Here is a 22,805-nt window from a genome sequence, read left to right on the forward strand (position 1 = left end):
CACATTTAATCACACAAACACACACACAGAGACTGGCCGGACTCGCCGTGTTTCAACACAATCGCCTCTGTATGCATAAAAACATCACTTCTAACTCACTGCAAAGATGCTGGGTGCAGAATACGCCATACATCACAATGGCTCCCAGCGGTGCACATACATTTCTATTATCTTTTGTGTTCAGTTTTTAAAAAGTAAGAAAACCAAATTAAAGTTTGTTGTGAGTTTAAGTGGATGGCACACATAGCAGAACATACGTACATATACATAACGACCCCATATCATATTCACATTTCTCCACAACAATACAAAGCTATTTAGTATAATCTTTTTTTGATGAAAATATCAGTAAGAAAACAACATTATTTCTCAAACTGCTTCAGTCTGAGTAGATGCTAATTGGAGAGTCTGTTTTCACCCACAGCATTGCATTGTTTTTAAATGTGCTGCTTTGTAATAATGACCATTTTAATCATAATTAGAACACTGAAGGATAGCAAGTATAATATGAGTTGCAAACACATTTATGAGGGATATTATTTCATACAAATTTATGAAGAACTCATTTCTGGTTTGGTGTTTATGAAAGGGTTTTTGAACCTTACTGATGAGGCTATAGGGGTACATAAGAGTAAGAAAAAGGTGAGAAACACTGATATAAAGCAAGCTTTCTTTGCTCCAGACTTTAAAGGTTTACTTCAGGATTTAGCATTAAGCTTTGTATTAGTAGAATACCACTAGTATTTTCGAATTATCAGCCCGAGATGAGAGATTTATGCATTTTTATTCTGTAAAAAAGCCTCAGATGATGCAAAAATCGTCATTTTGCGTCATCGGAGGCTTTTTTTGGCCAGAGGCTTAAAACTAGTAATAAGGTGCGTTCACGTGGCCTCGTAATTCCTGTAGTTACGAGATTCTAGCTTGTAAAAAGCGTTCACGTCCTCGTAGAGCTCGTAATTACAGCTTGTAAGCTGGAAGTTTTCTGAAAGCTCCCAGATATACCACGTGGCCACGCTGTACCACCTGACAGCTGTAGATTCATTTAGGCGTTGACAGTGCTGCCATGGAAACGCATAATTCCCAGTTCAAGGACCAAAAGGACGTGAACAGCTCTGAATATAACGTCACGTGTTGTCATTTCAAGATTCCGGTAAATACGGGGTGACGTGAACGCAGCTATAGAGTGCGCCAGGGATGACGTGTTTTTGTAGGCCCACCCGGAAGTTAGCAGCGCACAGGTTCCCTCGACTGAAAGCCTATTCATTTTTCCCCATAGACTTTTGGAAAATCGCAGAAAATAAGCTCTGTGTTTAACAAAGGGTTATGACAATTACACGTTTTGTCTATCAAGATAATCTTTACAAGTTAACACAACATTTATAGATTTTGAAGCCTAAATAAAGTCGTCAGATATAAAAGGCTAACAGTAGGCTATAAACGAACTACAGCACACCATGGTCGCGGATCAACGTCGTCACCACCAAGCTTCCTCAAACTTTATTTAAAAAACAACTTTATTTAAAAACATGCTCGCTGATTATGATCTGTGCTGTTATGAATACTTTTCCACTTTTTCATGAGAAATGCTGTCCAAAGTTCCAGTTTTTAATGATGACGTCTAAAGTACCCGCCAAAGGAAGTAGTCCCTTTTAGCACTTTGTTAGCAACCGCCGATTTTAAGACACAGTAAAAGTTCAAAAAATCACAAGTGGGTTATAACTGGTGTGTTTTATGTCATAGATCAAAACGTGAAAATATTTAGAGGCTTTGTTAACCACAGACCTTATTTCAGGCGATTTAGCAAAAACCCATTCAAAAAACCCATAGACTTTACGGCATTGGAACCGGAAGTCCTAAAATGCTAACTAGCTTCCGGGTTTTGCCTACAAAAACGCGTCATCCCTGGGGCACTCTATAGCAGGTAGTTCCGCATTTTTTCACCACGCGTTTGAGGTTACTCACGGACATAGATCAGGCCAGGCTGTTCGTCCTCTGGGAAAGTGAATATCGATGGTATCGCGGTGTCCTTCAGAATGGTTCTCTTCATTGCAAAGATATTTGGTTCGTAGTCCTCGTGCTTGAAATGGAGACTACATATTCTGCGTTTTTTTAGGTTTTCTATAACGGTGTCATCTCCAAACTTCGGGTGTTTGATGGCCCGCAGCCACTGTTTACATCGCTCCAAATCTTTAACTTAATCGGAAAATGATGGAAACTTGCTTGTCCTTTCCTGGTTTTGGGTGTACATCCAGGTACAAAGCAATTTAGCACCATTTCGCTGTAAATGTATGAACTACTCACGATATATTTGTTTGAATTTTCCTGAATGCCGCCTGTAACCGATAGGCGTGTTTTGGGCGTGGCCTCGCAAGGGCAGCAAAACAAGTGCATTCTGGGAGTTGGTGTCTTTCATCCACATTAGTGAAAAATACATTTTCTGCCTTTTCTCAGTCTAGAAAGCTCCAAATTCCAAAATAATTTCACATTTCCACTACATAAATGACAAATTTTAAATACACATTCATCTTTCCAGGGGTGAAGTACCCCTTTAAGTGATAACCCAATATAGGCCTTTATTAACCCCCTGGAGCCGTGTGGAGTATGTTTATGATGGATGGATGTGGATGGAGCTCTTCAGCTCATACTCATTGATCCGGCTTACTGCCATTATATAGCTCGGATGTGTCAGGATATTATTAATATATCTCTGAATGTGTTCATCTGAAAGAAAAAAGTCATATACAGCTAGGATGGCTTCAGGGTGAGTAAAGCTTTCGCTAATTTTAATTTAAAAAGTGAACTAATCCTTTAAAGGGTTAGTTCACCCCAAAATGAAAATTCATCATTAATTACTCACTCTCACGTCATTCAGGTTCGGTTGAGCTTCTGTTTATGTTTGCTGATCAAAGTTTATATGCGAATGAAAGCCTAAATTAAATCTGTTCATCATAACAAAGTGATTGATTCTCTTCAGAAAATTTGAACTAAACCGCTCTACTCATATGGATTAGTTTTACTGTCTCTCTATGAACATTTTAATGCATCAAAGTTTCAGTTGCAAAGGCAGTCCATGGAAGGAAATCTGACAGCATTCTGTCATCAAAAAGATCTTCATTTGTGTTCCGAAGATGAATAAAAGTCATATGGGAACAACATGAGACTGAATAATTAATGACAGAATTTTCATTTTGGGGTGAACTAACTCTTTAAACACCAAATCAGCATATTAGAATGATTTCTGAAGGAACGTGTGACACAATATTGAGTTTGATTGGAACCAAAACCTACATGATTATATATAATATGGCACTTATTTCCAACTAAAAGTTCCAAAGCCTATTTAATTGAACTATTCCAACAAAGCACAATGACCATGAACCTGTCAGAACAGAAATTAGTTGACAACCACTTAATATTATGACTGTGTTAAAAATGAAAGAGAGGGTTCATAATGCATACTAACACTCATTAAACATCCTCATGGTTGCTCTCCAGATAGGTGGAACACAAAATATGTTCCAATTGGCTGTGAGTTTGTCTTTTCACAAAATATTTGACTTTCAGGGAGGACAGAAAAAATGCCTGATGAAAGGCTTTTTAGGACACCATGTTACAATAATAAGAGGATCTATGACGCCCTTTTACAAAATCGTGATTTGTTTTTGGAGTCCAGTCGAAAAGGTTCCATGCTTAAATGTTCAAAAAACACATTATTTTTCACATATTTGACATTGTTTCAGCACCTCTCCTCCCAGTCTGCCAGTAATGCTCTGGGATGCGTTTCCCGAACAACGACGTAACTCGCTGCTTCACTACCATAGTACGATGCATTCGTTGAACAAATCAACTAGCTAGTCACGCCTGTTTCCCGAAACCGTATTGTCGCAAACTTGTCGTTCAACCACACAAGTTTGCGATGCAGTTTGCGAATGTTCGTTTGAACGATGGTTTTGGGAAACACCAAATCGTTGAACTATGTAAGTAACAACGGAACTTGTTGGCTAACGATGCTTTTGGGAAACGCACCCCTGTTTAGTTCCTGTCTCTATAAAGCCCCTCCTTCTGAAAAGCACAGTGTGCTCTGATTGGACGGTTGGATCAGTATGTTGTGATTGGTCAACCACTTTGAGCGTGTTTGGGAAATGTCTTACCCCTTACCATAACCATGAGTTTCAACACACTACCTCGTCCCTTTATTTACGTATACATTGGGAGGGAATTAATTAAATGAGGAATATTGTGACATGTTTGTTCCCGGCAGAAAACTCAAGACTACAATGGAAGTGTGCAAGGGAGTTCAGAAACGGTGTTTACTGATATAGAGGATAACCCCCTTTGGAGTGACTTTGTGCTTTGTAACTTTGCAGACCTTTTTCAAGCTCAAACAGCAAATTACACACTAAAGAAAGCTGAAAATGTAAAAAAGCAAAATAGTCCCTCTTTCACAGAAAAACAAAAGCTGTAACAGAGAGGAACAATGAGTGAAAGACTAATCTCTGCATGTGCAGTGTTTGCCCCACCAGAGACAAGCGAATGCGTGCCAGTCAGCAATCTGCAAACTCTGGGCCCGATCCAAAGAGATGCCAAACTGAGAGAGAGAGCGTCGCCCAGCGAGAAAGCGGCGCCACGCTCACTGAGGTAACAAGGCTGTCACAACAAATCCCTCGTCCACCTGAGAAAGTGTCTTTCCTCACCTTGTTAAAGATGCAGCTATTACACAGTTTCAATTTCCAGCTCAATCTGGCATTAGCGGATTACACAAACGACAAATATCTACATAATGCAATTCTGTCCCAGCTGCTCAAAAGAGGCAACCGGGTCACGAAAATTAGACATACGTGCCTTTATTTCTGTGCACTGGTACATTTGAGTCATGAAAAATTCATGCAATTCACATTTCTATTTGTCTGGAGCTGTCTGACACTATTCATGTGGTTCAGTAGTGAGTTTGCACATGTATATGAATGATGACATACAGCGGGGCTCGGGTGCAAGTGCAGGGGGGTTTAATTACAGCCCTTCACATTCCTCCGCCACCTCCACAGACTGCCAGACAATTAGACACGCGCCTTTGAAACATGCGCATGAGAGTTGAGCTGTCTTCATTCGCCAGCCTCCATATAGAATATGTGCCTCTGCAGAATGACACGCCGGTCAAGCAAAGTCCATCTCATCCAGCGCTAAGCAGCAATCAGACGCAGCAGGTACAAGTCTGAAATAAATGCCCCATGTGGTGAAGGGGACAGATTTATGAATCTCCCACAGTTTCTGAGATGTTTATGAGAATTTGAAAACAATAGAATTCAATGGATATGGGTTTTCCAGCGGTCAGCGCAGTTATCTAGGCAGTCTGGCTGATAGGGTTGGAAATGTAAAACTAGATTCAGAAAAATACTGAAAATCATGAAAAGGGTGGCAAACAAAACAGAGCATTTTAGCATCGTAAGTGCAGTCACATTAGACTTTGTTACATTCATATGTATGTAAATGTGGATGAGAGGAAAAGCAGACCAAAGTTTAATCTCTGACCTGTGAATTTGCATGGAGAGAAGATGATTGACCAATAAAGAATGTCACAGATTAATCATTTGGCGCAGTAAAAAGAATGCAAATTTGAAAGCTGCATCGCTCACAGTGTTTCGAGAAAGTGGTGTAAATAATACATTTTACTCCTTGAAAGGGCTTGATTGTACTCTTGATTTCATTTTCTTCCGGGAGCAAATACGTACGGAGCACTGGATATGACATTCAGGAAAAAAATAGTGGGATAAATCGTGCACACGATTTATTAATTTGTTTCCTTGATTTACCAAAATGTGCACATGATTATCTATTTTTAACAATGTGAATTTGCATGGAGAGAAGATATATGAAAATAAGGTTTTTTTTTTAACATTCAAGCATGAAAATCTGTTCTAGCAGACCCCAAACAGAAAACCAAGAAAAAGGGCACGGTTTGAGAAATTAAGTGACACTTTGCTGACCTTAAAAACTAAATCAAAATTGTTTTCATACAATTTATTTCTAATATTTTAGTATTTTTGTTGAAATCTGAAACACTCAATTTGATAAAGGCAAAGAAAGCTATAGGAATTGTTTTAACAATGTACTTTTTTCTTTATGTATACAGATTTATGATATAATGCTAATTTAATGGTGTGTGTGTGTATATATATATATATATATATATATATATATATATATATATATAATCACAAACTCAATTAGATATAGATATATAAAGACAAACAACATGGATGGATGGATGGATGGATGGATGGATGGATGGATGGATGGATGGATGGATGGATGGATGGATGGATGGATGGATGGATGGATGAAACCATAGAAAGATGGATGAATGGGAAGAATGATGGATGGATGGATGGATGGAACAATAGAAAGATGGATGAATGGAAAGAATGATAGAAAGATGGATGGATAGAAAGAATGATAGAAAGATGGATGGATGGATGGATGGATTAACAGAAAGATGGATGGATGGAAAGAACAATAGAAAGATGGATGGATGGAACAAAACAATGGATGGATGGAAAGAACAATGGATGGATGAATGGATTAATAGAAAGAACAATGGAAAGATGCATGGATGGATAAAAAACAATTGAAAGATAGAACAATGGATGGATGGATGGAAAGAATGATAGATAGAAAGATGGATGGATGGAACAACAGAAAGAGGGATGGATTGAAAACGATACAAAGATGGATGGATGGATTGATGAAACAATAGAAAGATGGATGGATGGAAAGAATGATAGAAAGATCGATGGATGGATGGATTAATAGAAAGATGGATGGATGGAAAGAATGACAGAAAGATAAATAGAATGATGGATGGATGGATGGATGGATGGATGGATGGATGGATGGATGGATGGATGGATGGAACGAACGCACAAATGAACAAACAAACAAAAGATGGATGATGGATGAAACAATAGAAATATGGATGAGTGGAAAGAATGATAGAAAGATGGATGATAGATGAGAATGATAGAAAGATGGATGGATAGATGGATGATAGATAGAAAGAATGATAGAAAGATGCATGGATAAAAAACAATTGAAAGATAGATAGAACAATGGATGGATGGATGATGGAAAAAACGATAGAAGGATAGATGGATGGATGGATGGATGGATGGATGGATGGATGGATGGATGGATGGATGATGGATGGAACAATGTAAAAGCTGGCTGGATGGAAAGAATGATAGAAAGATGGATGAATGGAAAGAATGATGGATGGATGGATGGAACAAAAGATGGATGGATGGAAAGAATGATAGAAAGATAGAACAATGGATGGATGGAACAAACAAACAAACAAACAAAAGATGGATGGATGGATGGATGGATGGATGGATGGATGGATGGATGGATGGATGGATGGATTGAGTGAAGGAGCAACAATGCACTGTTGACAAAATATATTAGAAGAGTGAGTGATGCCGATGCAGGGATTATACGTTCTGCTCCGGTGAGTCACAGAAAGCCACTGTTCAATGGTCCAAAAGCCCATGTTGGAAGAGTTTAAAAAGTTGGACACTTTAATGAGTCTGTCTGTAATTGATTACTCTTGTTATCATGTCAGCAGATGACAAGTTGGCAGTTTAGCAGCAAGTCATCCCTCAGGTGTAGCACAAGCCATTAGACAGGAGCTTAACGGCCCCTGCTAAGGGCCTGGAAATAATGAATGGGCCCCTCACAGTGCGCTCATGCACTATATTCTCTCTATGAATTTAGATCGGGGCAGTGAAGCAGGTTTATAAGCAGGGCAAATTGGCAAATAATGGCCCTGGTGACAAGCGAACTCCATCACGACTGAAATTAATAATGTACGCCAGCAGGTTAATGTACGCGTTCATTACAGTGGGCAGCTCCCGCTCCTGAAATGCCAGCACAAGCCATGCCCTGAGGAAAAAGCATCAATATTGTGTCTGTGAGTTACACAAACATTAAGCTCATGATGTATGGGATGACACAGAGAAGTTAGAATGTAAAGAAAGCAATGAATAACAGAGTCTTGACTAAATGAGTGTGCTAAGGTCATTTGGACAAATATAGATGACAAACAAATATGCATTAGTTATTCATTAAGTCTCTAAAAGAGTGCTGGTAATGTTGTACCAAAAGCCCGTTATTAATGTCCCCCTAACTGAGTACGGATGTGTTCGTGAGACCGCATCATAGCTGTGCTCTGCCTCTAGGCAACTGGCAATGATAAATAAGGGGAAAATGAAGGAGCAAAAGAACCAAGCTTGAATTTTAAAACAAAAAATACTTCTGACAAAATGCTTCCCAACAGAGCAGAAGATAAAAGATGCCATAAAGATCACTGCAGGAGTTGTATTCACAAGTCCACACTTGGGTGGCCAGTGTCTCAGCAGAACACCCTGTGGGAACCGAGGGACTGTAACAGTGAATGGGAAGTGATGCATTCACAACAATGACGGAATTAGGCCATGCATACTTAATACATGACGTAATTTGGCGATGCATACTTAATACAGGACTTAATTAGGTGATGCATACTTAATATATGATGCAATTAGGCAGTGCATACTTGTGACGTAGTTAAGTGATGCATACTTAATACATGGCATTATTAGCCGATGCATACTTAATACAGGACTTAATTAGGCGAAGCATACTACATGACGCAATTAGACTGCAGACTTTATACATGACATAATTAGGTGATGCATACTTAATACATGACGTAATTAGGCGATGCATACCTAATACATGACGTAATTAGACAATGCATACTTTATACATGACGCAATTAGGCGATGCATACTAAATACATGATAATTAAGCAATGCATACTTAATAAAATACTTAACAGACTTAATTAGGCGATGCATACTTAATATATAACGGTGCATACTTAATACAAGACGTAAATAGGCGATGCATTTTTAATACAAGACGTAAATAGGCGATGCATATTGAATACATGACAATTAAGCGATGCATACTTAAAACAAGACGCAAATAGGCCATGCATATTTAATACATGACATAATTAGGCGATGCATATTTAATACAAGGCGTAAATAGGCAATGCATACTTAACACAAGACGTAAATAGGCGATGCATACTTAATACAAGACGTAATAGGCAATGCATACTCAAATACATGACATAATTAGGCGATGCATACTTAATATAAGATGTAAATAGGCAATGCATATTTAACACATGACATAATTAAGCGATGCATACTTAATTCATGACGTAATTAGGCAATGCATAAATGAAGTAATTAGGCGATGCATACTTAATACAAGATGTAAATAGGCAATGCATATTTAACACATGACATAATTAGGCGATGTATACTTAATTCATGACGTAATTAGGCAATGCATACTTAATGCAAGAGCTAATCAGGCAATGCATACTTAACATGACATGATTAGGTGATGCATACTTATGACGTAATTAGGCAATACATACTTAATACATGGCAAAATTAGGCAATGCATACTTAACACATGACGTATTTAGGCAATGCATACTTAATAAAAGAGCTAATCAGGCAATGCATACTTACACGACATAATTAGGCAATGCATACTTATGACGTAATTAGGTGATGCATACTTAATACAAGATGTAAATAGGCGATGCATATTTAACACCTGACATAATCAGGCGATGCATACTTAATACATGACAAAATTAGGCAATGCATAAATGATGAAATTAGGCGATGCATACTAACATATGACATAATTAGGCGATGTATACTTAATTCATCACGTAATTAGGCAATGCATAGTTAATACAAGATAGCTAATCAGGCAATGCATACTTAACATGACATGATTAGGTGATGCATACTTATGACGTAATTAGGCAATGCATACTTAATACATGGCAAAATTAGGCGATGCATACTTAACACATTATGTATTTAGGCAATGCATACTTAATACAAGAGCTAATCCGGCAATGCATACTTACACGACATAATTAGGCAATGCATACTTAATTCACAAAGTATCGCCTACATTGAAATGCAATTTTATTTTCATTATGTAATGTATTTGCCAAATGATATGGGAAAGTTCACGCATAAATCAAAGTTCTTTCAACAATAGACCCCATTGATTTCCATTGTAAAAAAAAAAAAAAAAAAATGTTTTAAAATATATTATTTTGTGTTCCAATGCAGAAACAATTTCATACAGGTTTGAAACATCATGATGACAGAGCTGAACTCTCCCTTTAGGAGAGTAGAATTGTTGGGGAGGAATCAGTGCTGAGCAAGATGTTGATTTAAAAAAAACAATATCTTAAAAAATAATTATTGTGCATATTAGGACCAAGAATGTGCATGAGGAAAGTAAATAGGCTCAGTTTTGATTTCATGTTGACTTCAAAGTGATGCATATGGACTTAATCATTATATATACTTTAGTATGTATACATTATTTAATACATTAAGTATTTGACTTTCATATTTAATGAGTAGGCCTAATTAAACAAAGCATACTTAAATTAGGTAATTAAGCATTACATATTAAATTGTGTGATTCAGCAATGCATGCTTAAAAAGGATGAGTCATGCGCTGACACTTGGCACTGTTTTAAAAGAAGTTTCTCCATGTCACAGGAGAGATCAATGAACCCCTATAATAATGGCCCTTGAGCAATTCATTCTTGAAAGCCCCTCAGATTGCACATTTTAGATCTCTCTCAGTGATCATCTCACTAGCAGAGGGATTCATGAAATACACTGGGTGTGTCAGATTAGTGAGACCCCTAAAATGTGCAATGCAGGGGGGGCCTGCAGGAACGGACCGAGAAACCTTGCCCTAAGGTAGCTACTTCTACTAAAGCACATAGTTAATTTCAAGCATGGACATTCAATACCCTTTAATCTCAATGAAGCTTTAAGCAGATTTGAATCTTTGGCACGTTTCTGTTCACCACATATTTCACATTACATGTTGGGGCACGAAACAACCGGGAGCATGTGCGCTGACTGTCCATGACGGAGAATAAATGATCCTTAAACACACTTTTTTTCTTCTTCTTCTTTCAAACTGCCATTACATACATATTCAACACATACTGAGAATGGATGCTAGTATTTTGCATTTGTGAAGATCTTTAAGAGCAGCTGAAGCCTGACACAAGTTTAACAACACAGTAACACAACACAAACTTTAAGCCCGTCCTAAACTGAACTGATCACAACAGCACTAAACTTGAGACAAACCTGTCATGCTTTCAAAAGCACATTGTAGTATTATTTATTGCTCATATCTTTAATATGTAAACAATGACTTTATACTGGTACTTTAGGTTTTGTTATCAGTCAACCCTGTTACCAGCAACTTCCTCTTATTAAAACATTTCTAAAATAAAAATAAAGCACTATCATAATGGCAATGTTATACATTCAAGGATGCTGACTCCTTAAGCATAAGTGTCTTCTTGATTTTTATCTCATTATTTTGTGAGGCTTGTCAGGGGATGATCTTAAACAGCTCTGTTATCATGGTTTTGTAAATTATACAAAACTGGACGTTTGAAGAATTATCAGCATTAAATTCTCTTTCTTATAAACACCTTGTAGTGTTTTGACCTTGACCACAAACCTATATGGCTAAATGAACTTTAAAACAGTCAACTCTGTTACTTTTAAAGGCATATCTAGCCCAGCATTGATTAATTAATAGTAGCTTGAGGTGATACAATGCAGTTAATTAACACTTAAAAGACATTGTCTCATAGAATGTTTAAAATCTTAGAGCACTTTACTTAAGTCACCTTTTAAAAAAAGCCAGAATCATAAAATGACTCTTAAACAAACTGGGTCTGCTCTAGCAAAACTCTTAACATCACACTGATACAGTCGTCTACACGTTTAATTGACGTCTCACCTGCCATCGAAGTCCGCGCTCACTCCGAACCAGCAGGTCCAAATCAACATGAACTTTATGATCCACATCTCCGTGCTTGTACGGTGCGTATATCCAAACGTAGCCGCTGGTCTCGGTGTTTAAATGGGTATGATGGTGATGTTTAGATCCGTCAATTTTCAAAGCGGGTGGAGCAGAAGGCATTGACTGCTGTTCATGCACGAAACACCGGCAGCGTCTCTGTCTGCGCTCCGCTCCTCTGGTGGAGAACCGTGGACTGGAGCGCAGAGTCTGTGCGCTCAGCACTCTCTCTCCCTCTCTCTCCACACACTCTGAACGAGCAGTGCGCCCAATAAGGAGAGACGGGAGCGCTTATTCTACATAACCCAATAAACCCAATATAATTACATACACATACATTAGGCTATAATATATATATGTGTGTGTAAATATTTTCTATTATATATATATAAACTCATACTGTTCATATAAATAGTATGCTTACTATATAGGCTATATAATATATATTTGTATGAGTTCGAAGAAGTCACTGTTAAAGGTTTTTTTTTTTTTTGCAGACAGGAGGGCACCTGAGTTTGTCATGTAAAACTGCAGGAAGGAAGATTTATGGTTTTAAGTCATCACTTGAGTTTCAGGTCTCAAGGAGTCGTGTGCAGGGTTACGTCTCATTTTTAGTTTCCCCATAGCTTTGGTCAGAGGGCATATGAAATAAGGGTCTCTATGTTTCGTCTCTATTTTCATTGGGTAAACACTTAATGCAAGTATGCCAGATGGCATCTATATCTGGCTCTGGCTCAAATCAGTCACTCCACTTTAACAAAGGTGCTATATTCCAGAAAAACAAACAAATAAACAAACAAACAAGCAAGGAAACAGCTCATATGGCAGTGGAGTATAAGGTGACCAGACGTCCCGAGTCGACTTATTAAGGAAAAAAATCATGTTTTGTCCTGTATTTCATCTTTCCTAAAATGTCATTACGACTAGGTGATCATAGAATGAGCAGTAATAGTGTTCTGTCACACGATAACAGTCCAAACGATTAGTTGTTGAACAAAACTACCATCCAATCACAATTCGTTATTAACTTGGCGTGCTATCCCGGTTCTCTCAGACAGTGTGCGAAAATTTTTCTTTGCACCTGAATGGTCAAATGCACACATAGTTGTCAAAATGCCAATCACGTGGAGTATCTCATGTAAATACAGTCGGTTATGGATTAAAATGGACGTAAACAGGTAGTAAAAACCGGATGTGTGTCAGTATATGCATCCATGAATTCGGTCTTAAAGGGACAGTAGCCTAATTAAATAATTTTCCTGTTATTAAAGGTGCCCTAGAATCAAAAATTGAATTTACCTCGGCATAGTTAAATAACAGGAGTTCAGTACATGGAAATGACATACAGTGAGTCTCAAACTCCATTGTTTCCTCCTTCTTATGTAAATCTCATTTGTTTAAAAGACCTCTGAAGAACAGGTGAATCTCAACATAACACCGACTGTTACGTAACAGTCGGGATCATTAATATGTACACCCCCAATATTTGCATATGCCAGCTCATGTTCAAGGCATTAGACAAGGGCAGCCAGTATTAACGTCTGGATGTGCACAGCTGAATCATCAGACTAGGTAAGCAAGCAAGAACAATAGTGAAAAATGGCAGATGGAGCAATAATAACTGACATGATTCATGATATTTTCAGTGATATTTGTAAATTGTCTTTCTAAATGTTTCGTTAGCATGTTGCTAATGTACTGTTAAATGTGGTTAAAGTTACCATCGTTTATTACTGTATTCACAGAGACAAAAGCCGTCGCTCTTTTCATTTTTAAACACTTGCAGTCTGTATAATTCATAAACACAACTTCATTCTTTATAAATCTCTCCAACAGTGTAGCATTAGCCGTTAGCCACGGAGCATACTATCAAACTCATTCAGAATCAAATGTAAACATCAAAATAAACACTATACTCACATGATCCGAAGCATGCATGCATGACGAATACTTTGTAAAGATCCATTTGAGGGTTATATTAGCTGTGCGAACTTTGTTTATGCACTGTTTATGCATTGGGGAGATTTAAAGGGGCCACAGACTGAATCAGACCATAGTTAATGATGCCTCAAAATAGGCAGTTAAAAAAAAATAATTAAAAAAAAATTATGGGATATTTTGAGCTAAAACTTCACAGACATATTCAGGGGACACCTTATACTTATATTACATCTTGTAAAAAAACGTTCTAGGTCACCTTTAATGTTAATCAAACAACAAAAGATGTTACATAAATGTATACATGTTAAATAAACCTACTCTATCTGAAAAACAAGTTTATTTAATTTGTATCTCTATTGTATTTCTTTTTATATATAACAATAATTATATAAAAATAAAAAATAAAATTTCTCATACCGTGGTCATATTGCCCACCCCTTGCTTACCCGTCCCGTATTCCACCACACTCAAAGTGTAACTGTGCACAGGTTGTTAGGCTACATTTGTACTGAAAGCCAAAGTGTCCCATTCTAATGTTCTGCTTAAATACTACTTTGTGAAGTATACATACATACATAGGGTGCATATCAATCAGCTCCCTAGTTCAGTAGTCAGGGCGCTGATCAGGGAGTCAGCATTTTAAGGGCTGTCTCAATCACAAAATCACACTTGTGCACTGAAACGTTCACCATCGATGTTAAACAACATGACAAACTGCCGCCTTGTATCAACGGTTCAGGCTGCTGCTAGTGGTGGTTTGAATGTTTGGATATTGTTTAAATGCCACAGCCTACCTGAGTATTGTTGCTGAACATGCCCATCTCTTCATGACCACAGTGTACCATTTTCTGATGGCTACTTCTGGCAGGATAACACATTGTGTCACAAAGCTCAGATAATCTCAAAATGGTAGCTTAAACATGACAATGAGTTATACTCAAATGGCCTCCACAGTCACCAAATCCCAACCCAATAGCTTTGGGATGTGGTGGAATGGGAGATTCGCATCATGGATGTGCAGCCGACAAATTCAGTAGCTCCTCACTGCAGAACACGAGAACCAGGATCCAGATCCATGGTAGGTTTAGGGATATGTAAAGTGGGAGGAGTTGGATCCAGATCCAGGGGGTGGAGACAGGTAGGTTTAGGGATATGTAAAGTGGGAGGAGTTGGATCTGGAACCAATCTCGCCTCCTGGATCTTGCGTTCTGCAGTGAGGACCATCTCGACAAATCTGCAACAACTGCGTGATGCTATCATTTCAATATGGACCAAAATCTCTGAGGAATGTTTCCAGCACCTTGTTTAGTCCATGAGGAACTAAAGCAGTTCTGAAAGCAAAAGGGGGTCCAACCCAGTACTTTCAAGGTGTATCTAATAAAGTAGCCGGTAAGTGAGTGCATGTATGTTATGCATGTATGCACTGGCCATTTTCACTGTAAATCAAGAACAAGATTGTGACGACATATTATAAAGTAGTACTCAATTGAATTCTTAACTGTATGTTCACACTCATGTCACATTGTCAAGATTTTGATACTGTTATGGGTCATATTTATTTCCACATATGAAAGAGCCCCAGATCGGGACTGAAAATGTCAGATTTTGTGATTTTTTTTTTTCTTTTTCTCATGAGGTAGAAGAAACTTTTGGGCTACATTCAGCTGTGGTGTAAATGTACACTAGAAATAGAACATGGTGCAGCATTCTCTCAAGCTAATATGTTCAATTTTGGCAACTTTATCAAAACTAACAGTTCCAGAAGTAAAACAACACGTATTCTGTAACTCAAGTCAGCTCTTTTCCTTTAAGAAAGTGAAATATGTGGATGCTGAAGAGGAATGTTGAAAGATTCAGTACATGGAAAACATACTATATACGTATTACAAGAAAATATATTTCACATTCTTTAAATATAATGCACTTAAATAATTCTTGAAATAATTCATTATGTAATGAAGCAAAGAAAAATCCAATAGGTAAGATCAAAAAGACTTCAATATTTCTAAACAAAATCAGTTTTCTGCCTTGATTTGTGCACATTTTCTATTCAGAAGTAAAATTATTCAGTGACTATAGCTATTCTACGTGGCATATAAAATAGGCTGATATTAAACACCAGAGCTTTAAACCTGTAGTGCCTCGCAAAGTTTGTTATCAGTGTCAAAGAGAAACGTGCTTCATGTGTATTTTCAGTCCAGGTGAGCACTACATGGTGACATTTCAAAGATACGTTAAGAAGAGACACGGTCACTCTAAATTCATGGAGATACGTCCACGGCCTCTATGAATGGTGACACTGAAGAAAAACTCATTTTCAACCTCTTCAGAACTGGAGAGCCTGCCGCGCTTTCTGATTAGGTTTTGTCACAGATGAATTTAAGGCGGATTGCGGCTTGATTTGCTCATGAATTTTGCGGCCTGCCATAGGTGAAATTGCACCTTGCTCTTCTGATATTTCCAAAGAAACTGACTTTTCTTTCAGCGAGGTAAGGAGGAAACAGGAGATACTGTGAAGGGAGCAATAGCACAGTCTGTACATGTCATCTGAGAATGCATCTTTTCTACCTATTAGGTTTTTGGCTACAAAAGCAGACTTTAATCAGCATTGCATAAAGCATGAAAAAAGTCATTTTTACATTTTCTGTAAAAAAAAAAAAAAAAAAAAAAAAAAAGCATATCCTGCTAGGGTGTTATTGTTGGTTGTCAGGAAATTGCTACATGTTTTGGTTGCTAGGTAGTTGCTTACTGTCCCAAGTCAAATGCCCATCCCCAAATTCTTATGATATTCTGATGGGCCCCCTTTTCAACTCAAGCCTAAAGGACTTTTTTCCACCCCTTGTATTGTCTGCCATGTAAATTTTTTTTGCACTTATGGAAAGTAACACCTCTCCTCAACACGCCATGTGATTTGAGCTTTAGAGTGCAACAATCGGGATCTGTAAGTAAAAACTCCATAAATTTTTGTCCAAATGAAGATTAATTTTTAATGGTAACTAACTTATGAACCTTTAAAGACTGAATTCAGAGGGAGTTAATCGATGGTATAAGCATTTGCTGAAGCCCTCAGTTCACATTATTTTAACTTATTTTTAAAATTATCCTGTTTAAGTTAAATTCTTGGTGAAAAACTACATTTCCCATGATGCAAAAGAAAATAAATTTGATTTGTTGTCAAAATACTTATTTACACGGAGACCATTTTCAAATCCTTTGAAAGCCATTTTCAAAAGTTTGTGTTTTTAAGGCACCCAAAATGCCATTGTCATGTAAATGAACAGCCAAAACGCATAAAAAGTTTTACGTTTTTAGTTGAAGTTAAGGACCATCAGCCTGTGCCATCTAGAGTTTCATGAAAGAACTTTGTATATATATTGCAATAATCTTAAAACATGGTTTCTATGGTTACTGTTTAATAAGGTCAAGTGAATAGTTTTTTTTTTTTATTTCTCCATTTTTTAATATGACTGTCATTTGCATGGCTTCATGGGATTGTAGTTCTTTCCCTCACTAAAGCCATTGTACCTTTATCTTTTTGTTCAATTTGCAAATACTTTTTTGCTTCAAATCAGATTTTGAAATGTGATTGACCTCATAGCTGGCTGACTTGGTTCATGACTTCTAATGCTTAAATGAAGACTTGCTATGGAAAAAATGATTGGAACCAATGCCAATTAAAAAGTGGATGGGGGAAACTAATGCACTCTATAGTTCAGTACTACTACACAAATGGTGTGGGAAGTTTAAAGGGATAGCTCACCCAAAAATGAAAATTTGATGTTTATCTGCTTACCCCCTGCACATCCAAGATGTAGGTGACTTTGTTTCTTCAGTAGAACACAAATGATGATTTTTAACTCCAACCGTTGCAGTCTGTCAGCCGTATAATACATTGAAACGGTAACACCATCTATAAGAGTCAAAAAACATGCACAGACAAATCCAAATAAACCCTATGGCTCGTGACGACACATTGATGTCCTAAGACACGAAACGATTGGTTTGTGCGAGAAACCGAACAGTATTTATATCATTTTTTACCTCTAAAACACCACTATGTCCAACTGCCCTCCACATCCTGTTAGCGAGGTCTGACAACGGCAGTGATGTCTCGCACTCATTGAAGCAAAGCGTGAGAGATCACTTCCGTCATCAGAGCGCGATCAGACCTCACACACCGGATGCCGAACGCAGTTAGACATAGTGGTGTATTAGAGGTAAAAAAATGATTTCTCGCACAAAGGGATTGTTTCGTGTCTTAGGACATCAATGTGTCGTCACGAGCCGCAGGGTTTCATTTGGATTTGTCTGTGCGTGTTTTTTTTACTCTTATAGATGGAGTTCCCATTGACATGCATTTTACGACTGACAGACGGCAACGGTTGGAGTTAAAAATCATCATTCATGTTCTACTGAAGAAACAAAGTCACCTACATCTTGGATGCCCTGGGGGTAAGCAGATAAACATCAAATTTTCATTTTTGAGTGAACTAACCCTTTAAGGACCGTTTCGTTCTGATCGCACAAGTTGTTCTTAAGCAAAGCAGCAGCAGTATTTTTTAATAACTACCATAAAATATAAAACGGTTATAAAATTGGGAGTTAACCACTGAGAATCTAATTTGCATGCAGAGAGGGACCATATTAACATCATAATGTAAATCGATCCACACAGAAAAGACCATCCCCTGGTTTCTGACAAGGCTTAAGCTAGTCCAAGACTAAAATGCATGTTTGAACTGTTTTAACTGCAAATAATTTGCACTGAGATATCTTAAAATATGTCAGAGCCATTGTTTTGTCTCAAGATGTACACCAGTAACGTTTTTTCTTTCTTTCTAAGACACGTTTATAAAAGGCACTTAAATGTCCTAATTGAACTAAGCCCTGTCTGTGAAACTGGTCCCATAAAACCCATTTTAACCCATTTTCAGTCAGATCTAATTTGCATCATAACCAATTGATGTCTTTTTTTCAAACAGTGAGTAGTTCAATTTATTATCTTATGTTCCTCCATAAAAGCCTATTGCAAAAGATTGTGTTCATAAAAACATTTACAGAGCATTTTCAACATGTTTTCAGCTGAAAAAAAAAATAATCTCAAAACCAAAACTCTACTGACACCTACACTCTTGCCTTCAGTACTGACTTCATGCAGGATGTTTTGTTTTTTGCATTGTGCATGTGACACTGTCAGATTTTGGCATATTGCATCATATTTTGTATTCTGCAAATCTGTAGTTCTGTGGGGGAAAAAAACAGCAATGAAAAAGACAAAAGAAACAATCTTTCAATTTCTATACAGTAATGCAGTTATATGTAGCCTCATTTTATTTTCAACCTATCTTATATGTATTTATTTTTCATGTACATTTAGTCTGGGACCACAGCCAGTTCTTGGGGAAAGAAGCAGCGTTTCCCATTGAAATGATTCCAGCTCTTTGGAAGGTGCCCCCGTCTCCAGTCTTTCACACTCAGAAAGATTGGCTCCGCTAGCAGAATTCAGATGAGCTTTGCTAGCTCGGTTCCTCTAAGCTTTAAGGTTGTGCACTTCCTCATGGCAGAGGAACAGATCTCATCTCTATATCACATATGTGACAGTCCACAGCTCCTCTGTAGTGAGCAAACCGGAGGCGTTTGATGACAGTGTGGGTCCAAACTCAGCAAAGTAAAACTGCGGGAATAGTTCATATATCAGCATACGCTGTAGACCAATGCGGTGCTTTGACATTTGTGTGAGCCGTGGCCTAATCAAATATTCATAACCGTGGTCAGATTAATCCATGCATGCACCATTTCATAAATATTAACCCCTCCAATTCTCCCGACCCGTGACACGAGGGAATCGTGATAAATTCCTCCTCGTGGTTACTTTCAATACTTTTAATCAAACATTTTGATACAAAAGCTCAAGAGTGATGTCTGACCAATGAATAATTTTACATTGGCAATAACTTGGGAATTCCAGGCTCTTTTGTTTTGTGCATAATATGTGATAATGGTTGAGGAGAGGGTGCAAGGTGGTTTTACACAATTCAATGCCACTGATTTACAAACGGCATCTGAAGTCATGTTTAATTTATTGAGGGGCGTGATGGTTTTTGTCTCGTTTTACACACAAACCTCAGGCACGCAAATCAAGTAGGAAAGTACTGATCTGAAAGATATTATTGAAATAAAAATCTCTGATTGTTTAGATGAAGCCATTTAAAACTAAATCTGCAATAAAAAACAAACAAATGTACTGATTGCACAATTATATCAAACCATGATTCAAGTTTGTATGTGCAAATAAGTAGCATTCCACGCTTTTGGATTTAAAAGGAAAACTAAATTCTTATTGTCATTTAAAACCAGTATTATTTTCTTTCTTCTGTGAAACATACAATGAGATGCCAGACAGAATGTCAAAGCTTCTGTTCTGCATAAAAGAGATGGGGATTGTGTGCAAAAAAAGTATAAAAAAAAAGCACCATAAAAGCACATCTTAATTTCGATTCTGTTCTTCATATAAAGCTATCGCTTTTTTTGTCACACCATTCACTCTTATTGTATGGAAAAGATCGACTCAGACATGCCTAACATTGCCTTTTTTGTTTTATAGAAGAATTAAAAAAGATAATACGAGGTTGGAATGACTTGAGGGTGATTCAATTGTGTCAAAATTGACATTTTTGATGGAACTATCTCCAAGTTAAATGTTTGGAAGTATAAATTGCCCAAAATCAAACATCTCATGGAATAAATGAAAAGATATTTTTGCAGTCCTGAATGTTGTCTTGATGTGGGTATTTCTCAGTGAGTCAGTGTTATCTTGTAGGAAAGCCCACAAGCATATTGTTCTTAGGCGAGCAGCCCTCAGGGACCATGGTCATCACCCTCACAGAATACCCATGAGTCTCGGCGGCCCAACTGCGGTCCAAGTCCACCAGTCCCATACAGCGCTTCCCTGGTGATTAAGGGAGAAAAATAACTTAAAGTTCAAATAATGTTTTCCATATATATTATATTTAGATATTTTTCTATTTGAATATATTTTAATGTATACTTTTTATATTTATACATTATATTCATATATATTTTATATTAATTTTCAGCATCATTACATTAACATAAACATTTGTTATAATCAATGTTGAAAACAGTTGTGCTGCTTAAAATTTTTTGTGGAAACCATGATACATTTTTCGAGATTATTTGATGAATAGAAAGTTCAAAAGAACAGCATCAATCTTGCAATTAATTTTGAAACTTTTTCTAAAGTGGAATTTCAAACGATTTTAATAACAGACATTTCTTTAAAGAAGCTCTTTGTAATCTGACGGATAAAACAGTAAAACTTAAAGCATTTTGAAAAAGACTTTAAACAAACTTTATCATCATTTTATCAAACTGTAATTAACAGCTCATCTAAACTCAAAGATATCTGCCTTTGAAAGCCTTTGGAAAGTCTCGGGTTTGACTGGCACGGCACAGGCAAAGGCGCTGGTTAGCATGTGTTTTATGAAGAGGCTGAGAGGCTGTCATCTTGCCAGCTATAAAAGATGGGCAGTGGAAGGAAAGATGACAGCGGCGTCAGATTTATATGAGAATGCGATGAGACTGCGGAGCTGCAAGTGTGTAGCGAGAAGTTTGACGGAGAGAGGTCACAGAGCGGGGAGATCTTGGCTGTGTCTGAAATCGCCCCCTATACCCTCATTCACTATTCCCTACATTACTGAGTGCACTGGCAGGGCTGCCGCTTATGCAGAATTTGTGCTTGATGTTTAATAATTATTTGAAACTTAGCAAACTGGCAGCTCCAGTAGTAAGATGAAATATTTATCTTGAACTCTGTATAAACCTTAATTAAACAATTTAATAATCAATTAAAAAGGGATTTTATACCTGTATGATATTACGCTGTAGCCACATTGGACCAGCGGTTTGGAAAATATGGGATGGATTGATTATTCAGTCTTCTGGCGAGATGCGGGAGCTCATTCGGTGCGACCCTCACAGTGCATTATGGGTATTCTCTAGCCATTGAGTGTACAGCTGTTGTACACTCGTTTTTGTGGTGTATAATGGGATTAAATGAGTGCACTCGATAATAGTTTTGGACACCTCTATAAATGGCTGTTTCCACAAATAGTTCCCAATTCACAGGTATAGGGATGATTTTGTGCACAAAAATACAGGACAAATTGCATCATATATTGATTCAGAGTCAGTGCAGTTTTTTCAATAGGCTATATGACAATCACAGGATAAGGGGCAAACCTAAACCTGTGTGTGCGCACGTGTGAAACCCTACATTAAGGGGACAAAATGTCCCCAAAAAGATAGCAATATCCAAAATCTGTGTCTTTATGGGGCTTTGTTTGTCCCCTTAAGAAAAACAGCTTATAAATCATACAGAATGATGTTATTTTACAATGTAAAAATGCAGAAAGTTTTGTGTGATGGGTAGGTTTAGGGCTAGGGTTAGTGTAGGGGAATAGAATATACAGTTTGTACAGTATAAAAATCATTATGTATATGAAAAGTCTCCATAAAACAGGAAAACACAACATTGCTTGGTCTGTTGAAGGTTTGATGTTGTTGAAGTGAGAGGCCTGTTTGAAGTTGAAACCCTTGTCAGGTTGCTTTTAGTCATCCCAGTCTCATCATCTGAGGCTGAAGTTTCATTGCTCTTAAGAGACTGAAAACATGGCTCAGAACAACAATGGCACAAGTGAGACTTAAGAGTATTGCTGTGTGCCATACCAACCAGGAAAAACTGGACAATATTGATGTGAAACAAATATGCCAACAGTTCATTTCTGTTAATGACAGACGCAGACATGTTTGGCTTCTTCAAATAGAAAGGAACAAGAGAGTAAACACTGACTATT

General features: G+C 37.5%; 2 protein-coding genes across 6 annotated transcripts in view; both read right to left on the bottom strand.

Moving 5' to 3' along the window:
• Window positions 1-12,154, bottom strand: part of npnta (nephronectin a) — a 65,901-nt gene extending 53,747 nt beyond the window's left edge. For all 3 annotated transcript variants that reach the window (XM_067403179.1, XM_067403180.1, XM_067403178.1), the window contains exon 1: window positions 11,929-12,154. In XM_067403179.1, the coding sequence (XP_067259280.1) occupies window positions 11,929-11,996 (68 nt within the window). In that variant the 5' untranslated portion in view covers window positions 11,997-12,154. The remainder of the gene's footprint in view (window positions 1-11,928) is intronic.
• A 6,796-nt stretch (window positions 12,155-18,950) lies between these two features.
• gstcd (glutathione S-transferase, C-terminal domain containing) overlaps window positions 18,951-22,805 on the bottom strand; it is a 60,239-nt gene continuing 56,384 nt past the window's right edge. For all 3 annotated transcript variants that reach the window (XM_067403524.1, XM_067403525.1, XM_067403526.1), the window contains exon 12: window positions 18,951-20,878. In XM_067403524.1, coding sequence (XP_067259625.1) covers window positions 20,739-20,878 — 140 coding nt within the window. In that variant the 3' untranslated portion in view covers window positions 18,951-20,738. The remainder of the gene's footprint in view (window positions 20,879-22,805) is intronic.

The sequence above is a fragment of the Chanodichthys erythropterus genome, chromosome 12 (genome assembly GCF_024489055.1).
Source record: "Chanodichthys erythropterus isolate Z2021 chromosome 12, ASM2448905v1, whole genome shotgun sequence".
Lineage (NCBI taxonomy): Eukaryota > Metazoa > Chordata > Actinopteri > Cypriniformes > Xenocyprididae > Chanodichthys > Chanodichthys erythropterus.